Consider the following 20,203-nt stretch of genomic DNA (forward strand, 5'->3'; position numbering starts at 1 on the left):
TGGGGGTGGAGGGGCGCTGGTGAAGGGAGGGAGGGTTGGGAAAAGGATATCTGGGAAAATAGCTTGCTGCCCTCCTTAGGCAATTGAAACTGGTACAAGGGACCACATTGACCGTGCTTGTACTTCATCTCCCTTTTTTCTAAGACGTGATCTCCTCCTCAGCCAAGAATTGGTCCAGCTTCTCTTTTTTTTGAAGATGTGCAGAGAGTCAGTACTCACCGGCATGAGCCGATGACTTGTTCCATAGCTCTAATGTCCTCTGGGAAAAGACTACTTAACATCTAACAGAGTCCTACCCTTGTGTAGCTTATACATATGATCTCCTGCTCTTCCTCAAATCTATCAAATTAAAATAATCTATCAAAACAATCTTGCCCATTAACTACTTTATATAACTATCAAATCACTTCGAAGTCTATGCCTATCTTAGGGCCCAAGTTTCCACATGATTTGCGCCTGATTTTTAGGAGCAACTGGTGGAGAACGGACTATCTTAGAAATCGCAATTCTCCACATTTTTTTTTTCTGCAGTTCTAATCAGGTAGAACAGTTCCACTTAGGAACAGAATTTTTTCTTCAAAAGGGGGCGTGTCCGGCTACTGACGCCTGATCTGAAATTTTCCACAGTGAAAACGTACTCCAAACTAACTTAGAATGGAGCAAGTGAAGATTTTTGTAGAACTGCAAAAACCTGTTCTACACATTAAAAAATTAGGCGTCCAGAACGAGGTGGGGGGGGAGGGGAGGGGAGGGGGGGGAAGGGAAGTCATTAAATTCTACAATAAATCCTTATTTATACTTGTACAAATATTATACAAATAAATCCAACCTGAATAAACATTTATAAGCAAAGAAAAGATTAAATAAACCATCTTCCTACCTGTGTGAAAGTACTTCAGCCAGGGAGAATGCTGCAGCAAGCCTCACAAAATGAGGCAGCCGTTCCCGAACGCGGGGGCGGGGGGGAAGGAAGCCGTTCCAGATGGCGGGAGGGAGGGAGGGAACCGACCGCCGACCGAACCGGGGGGGAGGAGGAGGGGGGAGGAAGCCGTTCCAGACGGCGGGCGGGAGGGAGGGAGGGAACCGACTGACCGACCGAACGCGGGGGGGGTGGGGGGGGCGAGGAGGCGAGGAGGAGGAGGAAGCCGTTCCAGACGGCCGGAGGGAGGGAGGGAACCGAACGCGGTGGTGGGGGGGGGGGAAGCCGTTCCAGACGGACGGAGGGAGGGAGGGAGGGAGGGAACCGACCGAACGCAGGGAGGGGGGGAAAAGGAAGCCGTTCCAGACGGCGGGGAGGGACCCAACCGACCGACCGAACGCAGGGGGGGAAACTGTTCCAGACGGCGGGCGAGCGACCGAACGCAGGGGGGGGGAGTGCGGGCCCGACCGAACGCAGCGGGGGGGTGGGGGGGGGGGCGGGCGGGAGGAGGAAGCCGTTCCAGACGGCGGGCGGGAGGGAGGGAGGGAGGGAAGTAGACAGAAGGCTGCAGGAAGACTCAGAAATTGAGGAGCCATTTCCCGACAGTAAAAGGGGGAGGTCGTCGGGAAACGGCTGCCTCAACTTTCTGAGGCTTCCTGCAGCCTTCTCAGTGCTGATGTGCTGATGGCAATGTGCTTTTATTAAAAAATGTTCAAAAACTAAACAGCTACAAAGAACTACAAAAATGGCCGAGTGCCAATGTTTCCTTCACACTGCGCTCCAACGCGCACGTGCAGCGTTGCCGGCAGGAAAAAAACTAATTTAAATAGTACCCGCCCCCTCCCACTTACAAAATCGGCGCGAGTGTAGGCTCCGCCCCCCCAGGCGCCGTGCCAAACAGACAAGGAGCTGCAGGACGCTCCAGAATCGCGTGTTTTTTTTCCGGCGCCGTTTTAGGCACGAAAAACGGGCGCCCAGCTCGGAGGGGCGTCCGTTTTTTATCGTGTGGAAACTTGGGCCCATAGTAACTAAGGTTCTTTGAGCTGGGATCATTCTTGTGTCCCTCCTCTGAATCTTTTCCAAAGCCTTTATATCACCCACCATATGAAGGGACCTGAACTGGATGCAGTATTCTAAATGTGGTCTAACCAAGGGTCTAGTACAAGGCCAAATTGATGTGCTTTGTTTTACATTGAATAGTCCTGTTAATACCCTTATTTGCTCTGGCTGTGACTCCATAGAATCATAGAATGGTTACAGCATGGAAGACGGCCATTCGGCCCGTCGAGACCCTGCCGACTCTCGGCTAGTCCCACTCCCCTGCCTTTTCCCCCATAGCCCTGCAACTTTTTTTTCTTCAGATACTTATCCAATTCCCTTTTGAAAGATAAGATTGAGTCTGCCTCCACCACCCTTTCAGGCAGTGCATTCCAGATCCCAACCACTTGCTACGTAAATAAACACATTTCTTGCATCTCCTTTGGTTCTTTTGCCAATGGCTTTAAATCTGTGTCCTCTGGTTCTCGACCCATCTGCCAATAGGAACAGTTTCTCTCTCTCTCTGCTCTATCCAGACCCCTCATGATCAAATCTCTCCTCAATTTTCTCTACTCCAAGGAGAACAACCCCAGCTTCTCCAGTCTATCAATGTAACTGAAGTACCTCATTCCTGGAATCATTCTCGTAAATTTTTTCTGCATCTTCTCTAAGGCCTTCACATCCTTTCTAAAGCGCGGTGCCCAGAATTGGATACGATACTCCAGTTGGGTCCAAACCAGTGTTTTATACAGGCTCATCATAATTTTCACACTTTTGTACTCTATACCTCTATTTATGAAGTCCAGGATCCCGGAAGCCTTTTTAACTGCTTTCTCAACCTGTCCTGCCACCTTCAATGGTTTGGGCACACATACCCCAGGTCTCTCTGTTTGTGCAACCTCTTTAGCATTGTACCATTTAGTTTATATGTCTTCTGCTCATTCTTTCTACCAAAATGTATCACTTCACACTTTCTACCATGTGTCCGCCCATTTCACCAGCATGTCTGTTTTCCTGAAGTCTATCACTCTCTTGCTCACTGTTCACTATACATCCAAGTTTTGTGTCATCTGCAAATTTTGAAATTGTGCCCTGTACACCCATGTCCATGTCATTAATATATATCAAGAAAAGCAGTGGTCCTCGAACCGACCCCTGGGGAACACCACAATGTACCTTCTTCCAGTCCAAAAAACAACCGTTCACCACTACTTTCTGTTTCCTGTCACTTAGCCAATTTTGTATCCATGCTGCCACTGTCCATTTTATTCCATGGACTTCAACTTTGGTAGCAAGCCTATTATGTGGCACTTTGTCGAACACTTTTTGGAAAACCATGTGCATTACGTCAACCACATTGCCCTCATCAACCCGCTCTGCTACCTCATCAAAAAACTCGATCATGTTGGTCATGAACCTTTTAAAGAATTATGAACTATAATGCCAAGATCCTTTTCTCTCTCAACCGATTTCAGTTCTGTTCCATGTAAAGTGTAAGTATAATTGGTGTTGGTCCTGCCCAAGTGCATAACACTGCACTTATCAAGGTTAAGTGCCATTTACCAATTTGGCCCATTCTCCAGCGCATCTAAATCTGCTTGCAAAAATGTTGTTCTCCACTTGCACAAATGTTCTTATCCGCAAACTTGTGGACCATTATCCTAACACCTATATCCAGGTAATTTATGAAGATAGTAAGCAGCGATGGCTCTAACACCGATCCTATTAACTGGCCTCCAAGCAGATCCATAGCTATTAATAACAATTTTCTGCCTATGGAAATGCAGACAATTCTTAATGCATTGTAGCAACTTCCCACTGATTCCACAAAATTGTGGCTTGCAGAGTAATCTATTGTGAGGCACCTTGTCTACTTGGATTTTTAGAAAGCCTTTGATAATGTCATCCACTAACTTAGTAACTTTTTCAAAAAAATTCTAGCACATTTGTAAGACACAATCTTCTTTTCCAGAATTTGTGTTGAGTGACTGATGACTCCTTGATCCGGGTGATCATAAACACCAACTCTTATGATCGCTTCAAGCATCTTACTTATAACTGACATCAGACTAATAAGTCTATAGTTCTTTGGATCTGACTTGTCACGCTTTTTGAAAATTAGAACTACATGAGCATCTTTCCAATCCAAGGAAACAATCCCAGAACCTAGTGAGCTGTTAAAGATGTGGACAAGGAGCTTGTAAAGCACGTGTCCCATCTCTTTAACCACCTTCGGGTGGATGTCATCTGGATCAGCAGCCGAATTTATTTAAGGTTCCATATTCTGTGTTCCTCATCACTTTTTTTTTAAGATAAAAATAATTCTGCTTCATGGTATGTTAAATAGTGTTTTTCTTTTAATGTTATTGATAGTTTTTTTAAATCTCTCCATTATTTAGGGCTATTAGGTCGGCCAGATCTCCTTCCTTGTACTCCCCCTTCATTTGAAGAAGCAACTACAGCTTCAATAGCAACAACCCTGTCGTCAACAACATCCTTATCAATAACAGAGCAGTCGCCGTCGGAAGGTTCTGAGCATCATCAACGCTACAGGTATGAAGAGTCGTATTGTATCCTTTGGGTAGACATATCTTTGATAACCAATCTGTGTCTCTCTCCCTCGCTCTCTCAAGTCTTCAAAAAAAAAGATCTCTTCGATCAAACTTGGTCATCTCTACTAATTATCGCATTTCGGTTCAGTGTCTGTTCCTTTCTTCCCCTCTGTCAGCAGGGACCATGAAAGTTTGTTATCTCCTCTCTATCCTAAGGCCAATTGTACCACTCCTACTGTCATTCTTCCTGCTACCAAACTGGAGGTAAATCTGGGTTCTTATGACTGTCTGTATGACTGTTACATGCTGCCTTTAGCACTTGTTGCATCAGCGGAGCACATTTTATATATAACCTTCTGTAAAATATATATATACATATATATTCCTTTTCCTCTTTAGACCCTTACCTGTTTACCTTGGCAGAAGTTAAAAGTTTCTGTAATGTGTACCCTGTTGAATATATGACATGCCAAGGCATGACTGATTAATACTAGAGGTTGTTGCTACGAGAAAGCTCAGTGCAGTCTGTACAATTATATTCAAGGGACTGTTGTGAGCTTTACTAAATGAAATGTCAAGGTCATAATCCACATAAGTTTTAGAATTTTTAGGCAAAGTGTTCCTTAATTAACAGTAAAGATTTTAAAACCCTAATCATAAATAAAATAAAAAAATTCATTCATGGGATGTAGGCATCACTAGTAAGGCCAGCATTTATTGCCCATCCCTAATTGTCCTTGAAAAGGTGGTGGTGAGCTGCCTTCTTGAGCCGCTGCAGTCTGTGTGGTGAAGGTACTCCCACAGTGCTGTTGGGTAAGGATTTCCAGGATTTTGACCCAGCGACAATGAAGAAACAGCGATATATTTCCAAGTTAGGATAGTGTGTGACTCGGAGGGGAACTTGGAGATGGTGGTGTTCTCATGTGCCTGCTGCCCTTGTGCTTCTAGGTGGTAGAGGCTGTGGATTTGGGGTGTGTTGTGGAAGAAGCTTTGGCCAGTTGCTACAGTGCATCTTGTAGATGGTACACACTGCAGCCACGGTGCGCAGTGGGTGGAGGGAGTGAATGTTTAAGGTGGAGGATGAGGTGCTGATGAAGTGGGCTGCTTTGTCTTGGATAGTGTTGGGCTTCGGAGCTGCACTCATCCAGGCACTCATTCATGCTTACAAAAAGCAGCAGTAGGCATCTCGGTGCCTCTGGATGGGAAAAGCCAGCCAGGGTTACTGCAGTGACTCCTGATGGAAAGTATTTGTATGGGAATGGTGGGTGGTTGAGGACTAAATTGGTCTCAGCTGTGATGTTGTCCATGGTTGATTAGCCTGCCAACATTCATTGTACCAGAGGGCTTTTGGCATCTGTGGAACCATATTCCAACAAGAGTCAATGTCTCTGCAAGAGAGGAGGAGATAAACAGGCTACTTTTTCCCTAATCTGTAAAATTCAAATCTGACTATTTAGCTACTTCAAACAAAATAAAGTACCAAGCTCATGAATAATTCAAATGATGATCAATTTCAGAATTTGCCTAGTCAGCGTACCTTCTAAATTGTCAAACTACAAACTCAAATGTTCTTTAATCTGACAGTTTTAGTAACACAGCTAACAAAATCAAAAAGTATAATGCTTATCTTGGATTGTGTATACAGTCCAGCTGTATATGTTAGGAGCATAATGCAGGCATCCCCAAATTTTTTCTGAACTCGTGTGACAAAATGAGCGTTTCAGTGCATTGAATTGTTCTATGAATGCAGAGAGCTACTTGATATTGCAAGACACACCGTTCCAGCAGTGCCCTGACAGATTCATGTTTTCTATTTGCTATACCGGAAACAGCATTCTGCTCTCAGCCATCAATCTAGCCAGTTTACTTCACTAACCGTTGTTTATAAAAAAAATGTAAAAAAATTACCGTACCAATTTTATCTCTTCTAAAGGTGCTGACTCTTGCTGAGAAATGGTTTCACATACACCAACAAGTTTCTGGTGCCTTGTCAACTGGCCATTCTTCATGTGTAAGCATGTTCAGAGTGCCAGCAGGCTGTTCCACCCTGGCGGCATCATGCCGATCCCTGTCCTCGCACTTTCCAGTAGCTGTTGCATGATGGCAATTGAGAGCGGTAACACTGGCTGGCTGCATATCTCCCCACCCCTTTGAGCGCCGGAGCACTGATCAATTGCAGGATGAGATGTTGCTCCTGTTGAGAAGTGATAACTCTGCCCAGACTAAGGATGGAATCTAGCAGATTCTGGTCTGGATAACTTGGTATGACATTGGCGGGTGTATTTACCCACGACAAATATATTGGACCCAGCTCGGAATAATTGAAAGTTGATGTATTATTGGTTTATAATAAGACCACAACATCACTGTAGCCTTAGTAGCCATTGCATTGTAGATTAAGTTTAATTTTATTGAGACTAGTTTATAATGCACATTTTACAGCATATTATCTTCAACATAATTGTATTGTTCCATATGCCTGAGGCAAAAATTAACAACTTTACTTTTAGTGTTCACAAAGTCCTTTGTTTCTCAAAGTCAAACTTAATTTCCTTCCCATTACTGGTGTAAATCTTGTAAATATTTTGTCTTCTGTCTGGTGAAGTTGTACTTGCGCAGTAAGATTGGACTAAAATAGTTTTTTGGCTGCCTACCAGTTCACTCACAGGATTTTTTTTGGCCTGTCCAAACGGGAATGATTTAATATTGTTTTTACACCTTTATTGCCAGTGAAGACCAAGGGGTGGAGAGCAGGAAACGCATGTTGCCTCACCTTGAGTTTTCAGAGGCTAGAGACAGTTTACAGATAGATTTCCATCATGCCTATCTGTAAAGACCTAGGTCGTGACCATCAGCATGGTACTCGGTCATTCTTACCTAACATTATATGTAATCTACTTCCACTACTTCGATTTTGTTTTTGTTTTATTTGAAATAAAACAACAACAACTTGCATTTATACTACACCTTTAACGTAGTAAAATATCCCAAAGTGCTTCACAAGAGCGTTATGAAACAACATTTGGCACCAAGCCACAGAGATATGATGGACAGATGGTCAAAAGCTTGCTCAAAGAGATGGGTTTTAAGGAGCGTCTTAAATGAGGAGAGAGGTTTAGAGATGGAATTCCCGAACTTGGGGCCTAGTGCAACATTTTGTGCTTTAACTTTTTAGTGTTTGTACCTTTTATCAAGTTTAAATTTCCCATTTTCCCCTTTTTCCTCCACCCCAAAAATATCATGTCTGATATGCCATTGGTGAATTTCATTTCTATAATGCTAAAACTCTCAAGGTGTGAATGTAGGAAAGATGTGTTGTCTAATGTTGCATTCTATTACAATGTAATATTATTTATTTTGCATGTGTATATATAAAAAATTATTCTAGTAAAGAGACCTTTACATGTTTAAGTTGAGAGTTCATTCTTCCACTTTGACAAGTATTTTTATTAAGTTCATGGCAAGCCAATCTCCATTGTAGTTACCATTTGTTCTGTTTTTTTAAAAATCTGTTTAGGAAAACTACACTTTCATCAGCACAGGATGTTGGGTGAGAATCAAACTTTCTCATTTTCCTTTTCTAATTTATATTGCAATTTTACTTGTTAAGCTGAGGGATGTACTGATGAATGGAACACATGTCTGGGTAGGTAGGTATTAGCATGGCCAAGCTGAGTATTGTCAAATTGGGTGTAGCATGGCCCAGTTTCGGTATTTGGTTGGGTATAACAGACACGTTTGGTATTTTGAAATTGGGTGTCATATGGCCAGGCTGGGCATTGTATAGTTGAGTATTCATGGCTTAGCTTGGGTATTGTCATAGAATGATACAGTGCAGAAGGAGGCCATTCAGCCCAATGTGTCTGTGCCGGCTCTTTCAAAGAGTTAACCAAATAGTCCCACTCCCCTGCTCTTTCCCCACAGCCTTGTACATTTTTTAGTTTCAAGTATTCCCTTTGAAAGTTACTATTGATTCTGTTTCCACTACCCTTTCAGGCTGTGCATTCCAGATCATAACAATTCGCTGCAATTGAACAAAATGTCCTCATGCTGTCGCTGGTTCTTTCGCCAAGCACCTTAAATCTGTGTGCTCTGGTTACCGACCCTTATCCCAGTGGCAGAGTACACATACTCTGGTTGAGTATCGCATAGCTTGGGCTGGGTATTGTTTAATTGGGTATAGCACAGCCAGATGACGTCGACTTTGTTGTAACCTTATTTCTGAATTACAGTTATTACAGCAGTGACTGAGTGAAATTGCTGATTTTATGCTGAATTGTAATCAGTTTGTGCTGTAAGCCTGTAGTTACAAGGAATTGTTTTTTGTGGATATGCAAAAAAGGACAGGGTAAAAACCAGCTGTTTTATCGAACCCATCTCTTCCTCGTATGCTGTATTTTCTATACACAATTACTACCATCTCCTTCCCCACCTCCACCTCCACCCCCCCCCCCCCCCAATTTAACCACTCAATCACTTGGGAGAAGAGAAAAAAACCTTAGGCTAAGTTAGGGGGAAAAAACTTTGGAGAAATTCCTTTCTGACCCCAAAAGCCAGTCGGAAGTGTGACAATCTCTGATGACCCACCTATTTTCAACATTAGATATGTTAGCCACTCTCAGGAACTTATCCTGCTCCTTCTGAATGCTCGCACTGAATCTGCACTCATGTGCCGGCAACAGTTCCAGAGGACTTTCTGCGAAAAGTACCGCCTAGCATTTAATCTAATTCTTTGATTTCATAGCTTAAACTTGTGTGCCCTGGTCCATTGTAACCTATCCAGCTTGTTCACTTTGAGCAAGACTAATTCTTTCATTATTTTAAGACCTCACATTAACTTTCCTCAAAAATATATGCTTTTCTAAAGTAAAAAGCGCTAACATCCATGACTTGTCCTGATACCAGTGAGTCCTTAAACCATGTATCAATCTAGTGGCCCTCCTTTGAACCGGTTCCTGAGTTTCCATATCAAACTACAACAGCAACTTTTATTTATATAGTGCCTTTAACATAGTAAAACGTCCCAAGGCGCTTCACAGCAGTGTTATCAGACAAAACGGATAAATTTGACACCGAGCCACATAAAAAGAAATTACCAAAAGCTTGGTTAAAGAGGTAGGTTTTAAGGAGCGTCTTAAAGGAAGAAAGAGATGGAAAGGTTTAAGGAGGGGGTTCCAGAGCTTGGGGCCCAGGCAGCTGAAGGCACAGCTGCCAATGGTTGAGTGATTATAAATCAGGGATGCTCAAGAGGGCAGAATTTGAGGAGTGCAGACATCTTGTGGGGTTGTGAAGCTGAAGGAGATTACAGAGAAAGGGAGAGGCGAGGCCATGGAGGGAATTGTAAACAAGGATGAGAATTTTGAAATCGAGGCATTGCTTAACAGGGAGCCAATGTAGGTCAGCGAGCACAGGGGTGATGGGTGATCTTGACTTGGTGCGAGTTAGGACACAGGCTGCCGAGTTTTGGATGACCTCAAGTTTACGTAGTGTAGAATGTGGGAGGCCAGCCAGGAGTGCGTTGGAGAAGTCAAGTCAAGAGGTAACAAAGGTATATCTCCCAACCTTTGAGGGGATTAAAACTGCAATTGTAGATATGACCTGACCAGGGTCTTACAAGGGACAAGGATATTATTTCCTGTTATATACATAATTGTCCTGGCAATATATCCAACACCCTATTTACTTTTATAGTAGCCTTGCGGCACTGGTCATGTACCTTCAGTGATTAGTACTGTAATCTCCAGGTCCTTCTCCGGATCATCAGCAGCCTTGAAAGTACAACCCTGCATGGTGTATAAATGCTTACAGTTGCCCTTGCTAAAGTGAATCATGCTACATTTATCTAGAGTAAGAGACATCTGCCAGATACGGGCCCATTTCCCAATTGCCTCAAGATCCATCTGAATCTGTTTTTATAATTGATTAGGGTCCCTATGCATATACATATCCTCGTGCCATCTGTGAACTTGTAGATAGTTCCCCCAATGCCTTCATCCAGATCATTGATAAAGTTGAAGAGCAACGGCTCTAACAACGATCTCTGTAGAATTCTATTAGTAAATGGTTCCCCTCGTAGACTTCTATGGAAATGCAACCAGTTCCTCATCCAGCCTAAAATCTGTCCACCAATCCCACAAGACTCGACCTTTCTTGGTAGCCTTTTGTGTAGTACTTTGTCAAAGGCTTTTTAAACTTCTGAATATACAATGTGAACCGGACTTTGATCATCCATGGATTTTGCACCTTCCTCAAAACATTCAACCAGGTTATTAAGAACTAGGTCCAGTACCCAAGAAAAATACTAGATGGATCACTATTGGACCACAGAATACCTGGAAGTTAAAATTCCCCATTACATTGACATTTCCTAATTCCTTGTAACTTGTGCCTAGAGTGCCTCATTTCAGATTTCCTAAAACTGATTTCATGTCAGACTTGCCCAATCAACAGACAGAGGATCCTTTATCTTATCAGTTTGAGATAGATTTGAGCTTGGGGCCCAGAGGTGAGAGTACAGCGTCTAATCTACAGTACCTTCCAGTTCCCTTTCATTGTTTGTTTCATTGACCAAATGGAAAATACACACTTAGGGCCCAAGTTTCCACACCCGCCTAGAACGACGCAGTCCCGACCTGGATGCCCGTTTTTCGCGCCACAAAGTGCGCCTAAAAAAATCCTCCGTATTCTCCATCTTCCTGCAGGTCCTCTGGCCCTCGGCGCGGCGCAGAAGGAGCTGTAGGGGGCGGGGCCAGGTCCCTGCGCCGAAAACAGTGCCGGGACCTCTGCACATGTGCGCTACAGTGGGCACGTAAGTGCAGCAGCTCCAGGCGCCCGAAACTGTGTGGGAGGGGCCCGAAGCACGCAGCCCCTAGCCCTGGCCGAATGGCCTCACTGGGGCTGCGTGAATAAGGCTCCTCCCACGGCCAGCTTCTGCCCCCCACCCCAGACCAGACCCGACACCTGCTCCGCCCTCCGCCCCCCCCCCCCCGCCTCCGGACCGGACCCGTCACCCGCTCTCCCCGCCCCCCCCCCCCGGCCTCTGGACCCGACCCGACACCCGTTCCCCCCCCCGACTGGACCCGACTCCCGCTCCCCCCCGCCGCCGGACCCGACCCGACTCCCGCTTCCCACCCCCGCCCCCGCCCCCAGACTGGATCCAACCTGACCTCCCCCTCCCCGACCTGACCTCCCCCTCCCCGACCTGACCTCCCCCTCCCCGACCTGACCTCCCCTCCCCGACCTGACCTCCCCTCCCCGACCTGACCTCCCCTCCCCGACCTGACATCCCCCTCCCCCTCCCCGACCTCCCCCTCCCCCTCCCCCTCCCCGACCTGACCTCCCCCTCCCCGACCTGACCTCCCCCTCCCTCCCTCTCTCTTCCCCCTCCCTCCTTCTCTCTTCCCCCTCCCTCCCTCTCTCTTCCCCCTCCCTCCCTCTCTCTTCCCCCTCCCTCCCTCTCTCTTCCCCCTCCCTCCCTCTCTCTTCCCCCTCCCTCCCTCTCTCTTCCCCCTCCCTCCCTCTCTCTTCCCCCCTCCCTCCCTCTCTCTTCCCCCTCCCTCCCTCTCTCTTCCCCCTCCCTCCCTCTCTCTTCCCCCTCCCTCCCTCTCTCTTCCCCCTCCCTCCCCCCGACCCAACGCCACCTATCTGTAAATCTGATGCTGGGGACGGGCCCTGCCCGAAGTCTCGGGCCGGCACGTTCAGCCTTCGGTCCCGAAAGGCCTGCCTGAGCACTTTCACACAGGTAGGAAAATGGTTTATTTAATCTTTTCTTTGCTTATAAATTTTTATTCAGGTTGGATTTATTTGTATAAGTATAAATAAGGATTTATTATAGAATTTAATGACTTCCCTTCCCCCCCCCCCCCCAACCTCGTTTTGGACGCCTAATTTGTAACCTGCGCCTGATTTTTTAATGTGTAGGTTTTTTCAGTTCTACAAAAATCTTCACTTGCTCCATTCTAAGTTAGTTTGGAGTACGTTTTCACTGTGAAAACTTTGCAATCAGGCGTCAGTGGCCGGACACGCTCCCTTTTGAAGAAAAAATTCTGTTCCAAAGTGGAACTGTTCTACCTGACTAGAACTGCAGAAAAAAAAATGTGGAGAATTGCGATTTCTAAGATAGTCCATTCTCCACCAGTTGCTTCTAAAAATCAGGCGCAAATCATGTGGAAACTTGGGCCCTTACTTTCAGGAATACAATAATTTAAAGTGCAGAATGTGGATTCGAAGCGAAACTCTTTAAGTTGGTCATGGAATTTTACAGCACAGAAGGAAGCCATTCAGCCTGTCACACTTCAGAGCGTATGTAGTGACAATTTCTTCTTCATGCTTCAAGCAGAAGGGAAAGAAACCGAAAACAAGAACCATTTTCATCGTTTTTCAAGTATTTGCATACTCATTATTTGCAGAGTGACTTGAATTTTTAAACACACAATAAGTCCTTTTACTATAGTACTCCTAAGCAGTCTGTATTTATAATGCAGTTACAAAACAATTGAGGTAGTTACAATTTTATTTTGTGTTTTCTTGGATTTATTTTTTCCCATCTCTTCTGAAGTCACTGGCTGTCACCGAGGTACAATTTCACGGCTGACAACTGCCCATTGGTACTTTGCTCAAGTGTTGATAGACTATTTGGCCATGTGGGTGTCACATTCAATCCTGATGCTATCCTCATCCAACATCCATATTTGCACATTCCAGGAGTCGCTGTTTAGTGATCAAAAATGGAGCCCAAGCTGTACTACACCCCGTCCCCCACCCCTGGACTCCCAAGACCTTCTGGTCCGCAGAGCTCCGTTCCACACTGATTTTATCAGCTGAGCTAATGGGGAAGTGAGAATTGGTGATACAAGAGTACAGTCTTAATTGAACATTGCCTTTTTGTAAAGTTATTCATCAACTTTAGTATTACAGAATCCAGCAAATTAGTGCAGATCTGTCTGGTATTTTCTGTTTCAATATTCTGCCTGCTCCTAGGTCCTATGATGAGATGATGGTGGAAGCTGACTTGCAACAGGTCACTGTTGAGCTGGAAGCGAAGTCCAGAATCAATTCTGAGACTACAGCCGAGGAAGAAGCAGCAGCAGATGATGAGGAGGAGAAAACGTAAGTGTGTGGTTACTGGGGTTATCCCAGTGTGATACTTGTGTATAATTGTTTGATGCATAACAAAATTCGCAATACTCAAGTAATAGAAGAGGTTAGAAGAAATGATTTTGCATGGGATAGCAAATGTGGAACAATCTCTCAGCTCAGTGATATCTTCCTTAATGGAACCAGATAAATGCCTTTTTGAAAGTTATATGGATATTAATACATATGCTTGATTCACATGGGGGTTAAGAAGGGGACAGGGGCAAAGATGGGAGGGAAGCCTCTCAATATTGGCCAAAGCAAAAATTGGGCTGTAATTGATCACATTTACTGTATCTGAATTCGGGTCAGGACTGTGCACCTGCTCCATCATGAGACAGGGAACCATCGCCTAATACAGCAGAGTGAAGCGCCTCACCTGAACACAATGTTGAGGCGCATAGAAATCGTCAAATATCAAAAGGCCGAATGGCCTTTTATCGTTGGTGCACTTTCTTATCCTGGCTTTTATTCAGTTTAAAAAAAAAAAAAATGTGAATAGGAAATTGTTCGGAACAAAATGTTTTTGAAGACACTACATTTCAAACTAAATTACTTGATTAAAATTACTTTATTGAGTTTCCAAGTTCCAAAAGATAAACCTACCTTTTTGTATGGCTTTCAAATGCAGGATATAGTACGTGTGTATTAGGGAAATAAATACACTGTATAATGAAATGCAGATTATTCCTCAGTACTGAATACATCACAGCTGTTAATCCGTCATTCTGAGTGTCAACATGGGAGGAGCATCCTGGCCAGTATCCATCAAGTTACTGCCCTCTCCCATCATCTGTAGGCACATTCTATATGTGGGAGATCTCAAAACTGGAATTGCTAGTCAAGGCTTCAATTACTGGCTAAAATCGCTTGAGCTTCACCCGAGTATCGTGATGTAATATGAACAAAGGAAAATGATGGGCAGAGAAAGACTAGCTGGTCCATCAAGCCTGCCCCACACTCGATGCCCAGAGCAGCACAAGCCTGCAATATATTCCAGAAGCTCACTACTCTCTTGAAAAAGATGAACCGTCTAACATCCAGCCTATACCTACTTTTGTATTGTTTAACTGCTTGACCCCTGGTCCTCTCCAAACTGTCAAATGGAAATAATCTATCAGTAAGCATGCAATCCAACCTATTATTTTATAAACCTCTCTGATCTCCCTAAGTCTATGCTGCTCTGAAGTAAATAGACTCAGTTTTTTAAGCCAATCTGAGGAACTAAGGCTCTTTAAGCTAGGAATTATTCTCATAGCTCTCCTCTGAGCTTTTTCCAAGGCTCGTATACCACCCAACATGTGAGGGGACCAAAGCTGGGTGCAGTACTCCAGATGTGGTCGAACCAAATGACTTGTATAATGACAGAATGTGCCCTTTGATTTGTACTACAACCCTGTTTGCTTTGGCTATGGCTTATCTGTATTGGTTGTGAATGTTCAGTAATCTGTGCACAAAAACACCTAGATCTTTTCTCTCAACTGCTTTCAGTATTATTCCTTGTAAATGATGAGTGTATTCTGTGTTGGTCCTACCTTCTTGCATGACACTGCATTTATCTAGGTTAAATGCCATTTGCCATTATTTGGCTCATTCCCCTCGTGCCACTAAATCCTTTTGCAGAAGATTGTACTCCTCTACCGTCTTAACACGTGCATAAAATTTAGTATTATCTGCAAACTTACTGACGAACGAAAATAATAAACAGTATGTGCGGCTAACACACATCCCTAGGGAATACCAGTAAGTTTGCAGATACTAAAATTTATGCACATGTTAAGACAGTAGAGGAGGTACAATTTTCTGCAAAAGGATTTAGTACCACTAGAAATTTAAGTAACCTGGAAGTATCTGCTTGGATATCAATTATCTATCTCTATTCTGGCAAATGCAAGTCAATGGTTATAGTAAATGGGGTATACAGCTTTATACGCTACTATTACAGGAATAAGTAAAATCTTGATAATTTTGTGTTTGTATGATCCTGTTTGCTTTCTGATTGAACTGTTTTAAGCATGTGCTATTATGTGCCACATACTTCGGGACCAATCATAAAAATATAAGTGGACTGAAGATCTGATGTCCAGACTTGTCTGCTTTGCTGTTTTGTTTTGTTGATGCCGAGTGTACACATTATCCAATTTAGAGCTCCCCCCCCGCCTGACTAGACTCAACTCTGCAACCTCCTTTTCCTGAACCGACCTATTAGCTCTCCTCACTAGCTGCCAGCCTGACTCTGTAGCCTTGCCACTTGCTCCCCAATCCAACACTTGAGCTATTGCTCTCATATGGCCTCCATGGCCTCGCCCCTCCTTATCTCTCTAATCTCCTCCAGCCCCACAACCCCCCAAGATATCTGCGCACCTCTAATTCTGCCCTCCTGAGCATCTCTGATTATAATCATTCAACCATTGGTGGCCGTGCCTTCAGTTGCTTAGGCCCTAGGCTCTGGAATTCCCTGCCTAAACCTCTCTGCCCCTCTAGCTCTCTTTCCTTCTTTAAGACACTCCTTAAAACTTACCTCTTTGACCAAGTGCTTGGTCACCTCCCCTAATTTCTCCGTGTGGCTCGGTGTCAAATGTTTTGTCTTGTAACTCCTGTTTTGGGATGTTTTACTACATTAAAGGTGCTATATAAATGCAAGTTGTTGTTGTATCACCATGGGAAATGATACTGTGTTTATAATTTGATTAAAATAACATTGGTTCAAATGAAATGATATGAGTGTTCCGACTACTCTGGGCTGCTTTTGTGGCAGTCTTTTCCACCTGCCTTATCTAATAAACGACTCTCAAATCTTAACCAATTAAGATTTCCAGCATGCCAGAAAAGGTTATATCTGCAGGACAGAATGTAATGCATACCATCTGTGAATCATCGGGCATGCTTAAAGCATTGGAACTAATTAAATTCGTATGAATATATATGGAAACAAGAATCCACATCCGGGATTTGTGGTTCATTCTACCATCTGGCTTTGGTTTATGCATTGCATCTGTCAGCTTACTCATTTACACTCTCCTTTATAATCTGCCTAAAATTAAATTATTGGATTGAGTGTGTTTCCCTGAAGGGGTGGGACATGAGGCCTTTTCTGGGCACGTGTATAAATCTAGCTCATCTTTAACAAATTTATCTGATTCAGTACTCAAACTTGGGAGGTTCGTGAAATACAAAGTTTAACTGTGAGCATAAATAGAGGCATGTCCAGTTTTTTAAGAACAGTGCAGTAGAGCATCTTTTAGAAATAAGTGAACTATGGCAATTTGTCTGAAGTTGACAAGTTTTCTGAATGTGATAACCTTTCAGATATTTTTCAGTCAACAAATTTTTTTGAACAAAAAAGCTAAATTTTGAAATAGAATTTTTCACTTGTGCAGTTTCTTGGCTATACTACAACATAACCATGTGTGTATATTAGTACTGTCCTCATTATACGTCTGTGTGTGATAGCATGCTGTATCCAGTGCTATACTTGAATGTCTATTAGCATATTGTCCTCCATACATACCTGTGTGTATTAGCATGCTGAACCCAGTCTGATATCCAAATGTGTATCTATTTTTATTAGCACACTGTCACCACTATATACCAGTGTGTATTAGCACTCTGCCCCCAGTATTATAAACTATGTATATGTATTTGTGAATTAGCACACTGTCCCCAATATTGTGTGAGTATACAGACATAGAAAATGGATATCCAAGCAGTTACTTCAAGGTTATGTACATTACTAGTGGTGTTCCCCAGCAATTGATGTAAGACCCATTACTGTTAATTGTTTCGATTGGTCAATAAATTTTCAGATGATACTAAAATTTGTAAGTGTAATTGCATGCGCACATGTGTGTCCACATCGGGACTCTTCTGAACCCTGAATAAGAATTTTTCTGTCTTTAGGGAAGTTCCTTCAGCATCTGCACGTACAAGTTCCACTGTTACATTGGAAGCAGACACTGTGAGCCAGATCTCTGAGGCAACCAGCCATGCCTCTGAGGAGGCAGAAGAGGATGACGACGAGGTAGTCCCAGTAACAGACATATACTTTGTGAGTAGAACTACCCTTCAGCTTGCTGAAAAGAACAATTTTGACTGATTTGTATGTAGGAAAAATGTGTTTCAGTCATTAAGATGATGGGCAAAGGAATTTTATGTGAAAAAGTTGAGCAGTCCCCTTCCAGAGGAAGTTAATATTTTTGGCGAAAGTGTATGTTTTAAGAATGATGTGCTGCAACTAGCCACTTTGTATGTGTTTATAAAGGGTACAGTCATATTTCCACCTTCATCTGAAATCTCTTTGGGTGTATTGATGCAAAAGTGGCAGTATAACTCCAGAAACTACCAAATGCAGCAAAGCCCTGATGTGCGAGAACCTTCCTGGAAAACAACTCACTTAAATTTGTGCCAGGTACATAATGACTCCAGCCTAAGAGCTCGTTCATCCTAGCTTCTCCTTGCAATGATGTTGGCAGCAACTGTATTTGAATCAGTGAATCTCTTTCCTTGAGTTCTACCACTCATGAGGGTTTTGTCAAGTTTACACAATTTGAATTAGTCTCATTCGGTAGTGGAGTGTTCCACAATTATTGGGAATTGGTTGGAGTATACAAAATGAAAATTGATTTGAAAGATTCTAAATGATTTAAACTTGGCAGAACTGCTTGCCTTTGTGTGTCAGCAGTTTTTTTTTAAAACATTGCTTAATGCAGGAGACAAAAACATCCCAGACCCGTGAGCAAATGTCAAATATGAAGCACAGTGCAGTATTGCCCTACATCATTTTAAGTAGTTCCTGGATCAAGACATCATTGCATTTTGGCCTGGGTGTACAGAGGATCTATTCTAGTTGGCTCTTCTCCCTCCTTAGGTTAAAATTGTCGTCATCGCTGTGCTACCCGACTGCGTATAGAGTCTGCATCTTTCCTTCATTTTTCAAATCACTGCTCCTAATCCAGCAGCATGGTGCCCAGCACAGCTCATATTTTATGGGTAGTTGTGCTGTTCACTGTACTGCTCATGAGAAGTTCCTGGTATTTGTAGTTCGCCAAGTAAAGGTGCATACCTGTGCATGACTATTGCCTGATGACCAACTTCTCACTGTCTTACTTGGAGGGTAGGGAGGTAAACCAAAGTTTCCTTGGGATTGAAATGGCTTCAAGGTGATGTGTCTGATGATGGACATTTGGAACAGAGTCAACCTTCTAAGACAGATTTAGTAATCTGATATCTAAGCTAGGCTGGTCTACAGGATGCCAGGGCACTGCTGATTGACTGGCTAGCTAGGCTCATTAATGGGACCAGGAAAGGTAGACCTGTCACTTGGAGCTAGGATTTTTGCTACTCTGCTCCAAGACACTAAATGGTAGCATAGTCATGATTGGACAAGCATTGTGCTGGCAAGCAGCATGGTTTTGGTTGTTTAAATTCCAGCATAACACCTGTGTACACTTGAGCATTGGCTTTTGCCAACTTTTTTTTATTCGTTCATGGGATGTGGGTGTCACTGACAAGGCCAGTATTTATTGCCCAACTCTTAATTGCTCTTGCGAAGATGCTGGTGAACTGCCACCTTGAACCGCTGCAGTCCTTGTGGTGAAGGTACTCCCACAGTACTGTTGGGGAGAGAGTTCCACGATTTTGACCTCGCAATGATGAAAGAGCGGCAATATACGTCCAAGTCAGGATGGTGTGCGACTTGGAAGGGAACTTGCAGGTGATGGTGTTCCCATGCTGCCCTTGTTCTTCTTGGTGGTAGAAGTCATGAGTTTGGGAGGTGCTGCCGAAGAAACCGTGGCAAGTTGCTGCAGTGCATCTTGTAAGTGGTACACTGCAGCCACGGTGCGCCAATGGTGGAGGGGGTGCTAATCAAGTGGCTGCTTTGTCCTGGATGGTATCGAGCTTCTTGAAGCTGCTGCTCAACATCCAGGCAAGTGGAGAGTATTCCAACACACTTCTGACGTGCCTTGTAGATGGTGGAAAGGCTTTGGGGAGTCAGGAGGTGAGACACTCGCCACAGAATGCCCAGCTTCTGATCTCTTGTTGCCACAGTATTCATGTGGCTGGTCCAGTTAAGTTTCTGGCCAATGGTAACCCCCAGGATGTTGATGGTGGGGGATTCGGCAATGGGAATGCTGATGAATGCCATGGGGCGGTGATTATACTCATGCTTGTTGTAGATAGTCCTTGTCTAGCATTTGTGTGGCGTGAATGTTACTTGCCACTTAATGCCGTCCAGGTCTTGTTGGATGCGAGCATGGACTGCTTCATTATCTGAGGAGTTGCGAATGGCACTGAACACTGTGCAATCATCAGTGAATATCCCCACTTCTGACGTTATGATGGAGGGAAGATCATTGATAAAGCAGCTGAAGATTGTTGGGCCTAGGACACTGCCCTGAGGAACTCCTGCAGCGATATTCTGGTGCTGAGATAATTGACATCCAACAACCATAACCATCTTCCTTTGTGCTAATTATGACTCCGGCCAGTGGAGAGTTTTCCCCTGCTTCCCATTGACTTCAGTTTTACGAGGGCTCCTTGATGCCTCATTCGATCAAAT

General features: G+C 43.9%; 1 protein-coding gene across 4 annotated transcripts in view; it reads left to right on the forward strand.

Annotated features, from left to right (window-relative positions):
- LOC139229207 (phosphatidylinositol 4-phosphate 5-kinase type-1 gamma-like) overlaps positions 1–20,203 on the forward strand; it is a 123,657-nt gene that overhangs the window by 80,571 nt on the left and 22,883 nt on the right. For all 4 annotated transcript variants that reach the window (XM_070860863.1, XM_070860865.1, XM_070860866.1 and 1 more), the window contains exons 13-16: positions 4,357–4,510; positions 8,027–8,059; positions 13,489–13,617; positions 17,545–17,692. In XM_070860863.1, coding sequence (XP_070716964.1) covers positions 4,357–4,510; positions 8,027–8,059; positions 13,489–13,617; positions 17,545–17,692 — 464 coding nt within the window. The remainder of the gene's footprint in view (positions 1–4,356; positions 4,511–8,026; positions 8,060–13,488; positions 13,618–17,544; positions 17,693–20,203) is intronic.

This window comes from Pristiophorus japonicus, chromosome 18 (assembly GCF_044704955.1).
Source record: "Pristiophorus japonicus isolate sPriJap1 chromosome 18, sPriJap1.hap1, whole genome shotgun sequence".
In the NCBI taxonomy this organism is placed as follows: domain Eukaryota; kingdom Metazoa; phylum Chordata; class Chondrichthyes; family Pristiophoridae; genus Pristiophorus; species Pristiophorus japonicus.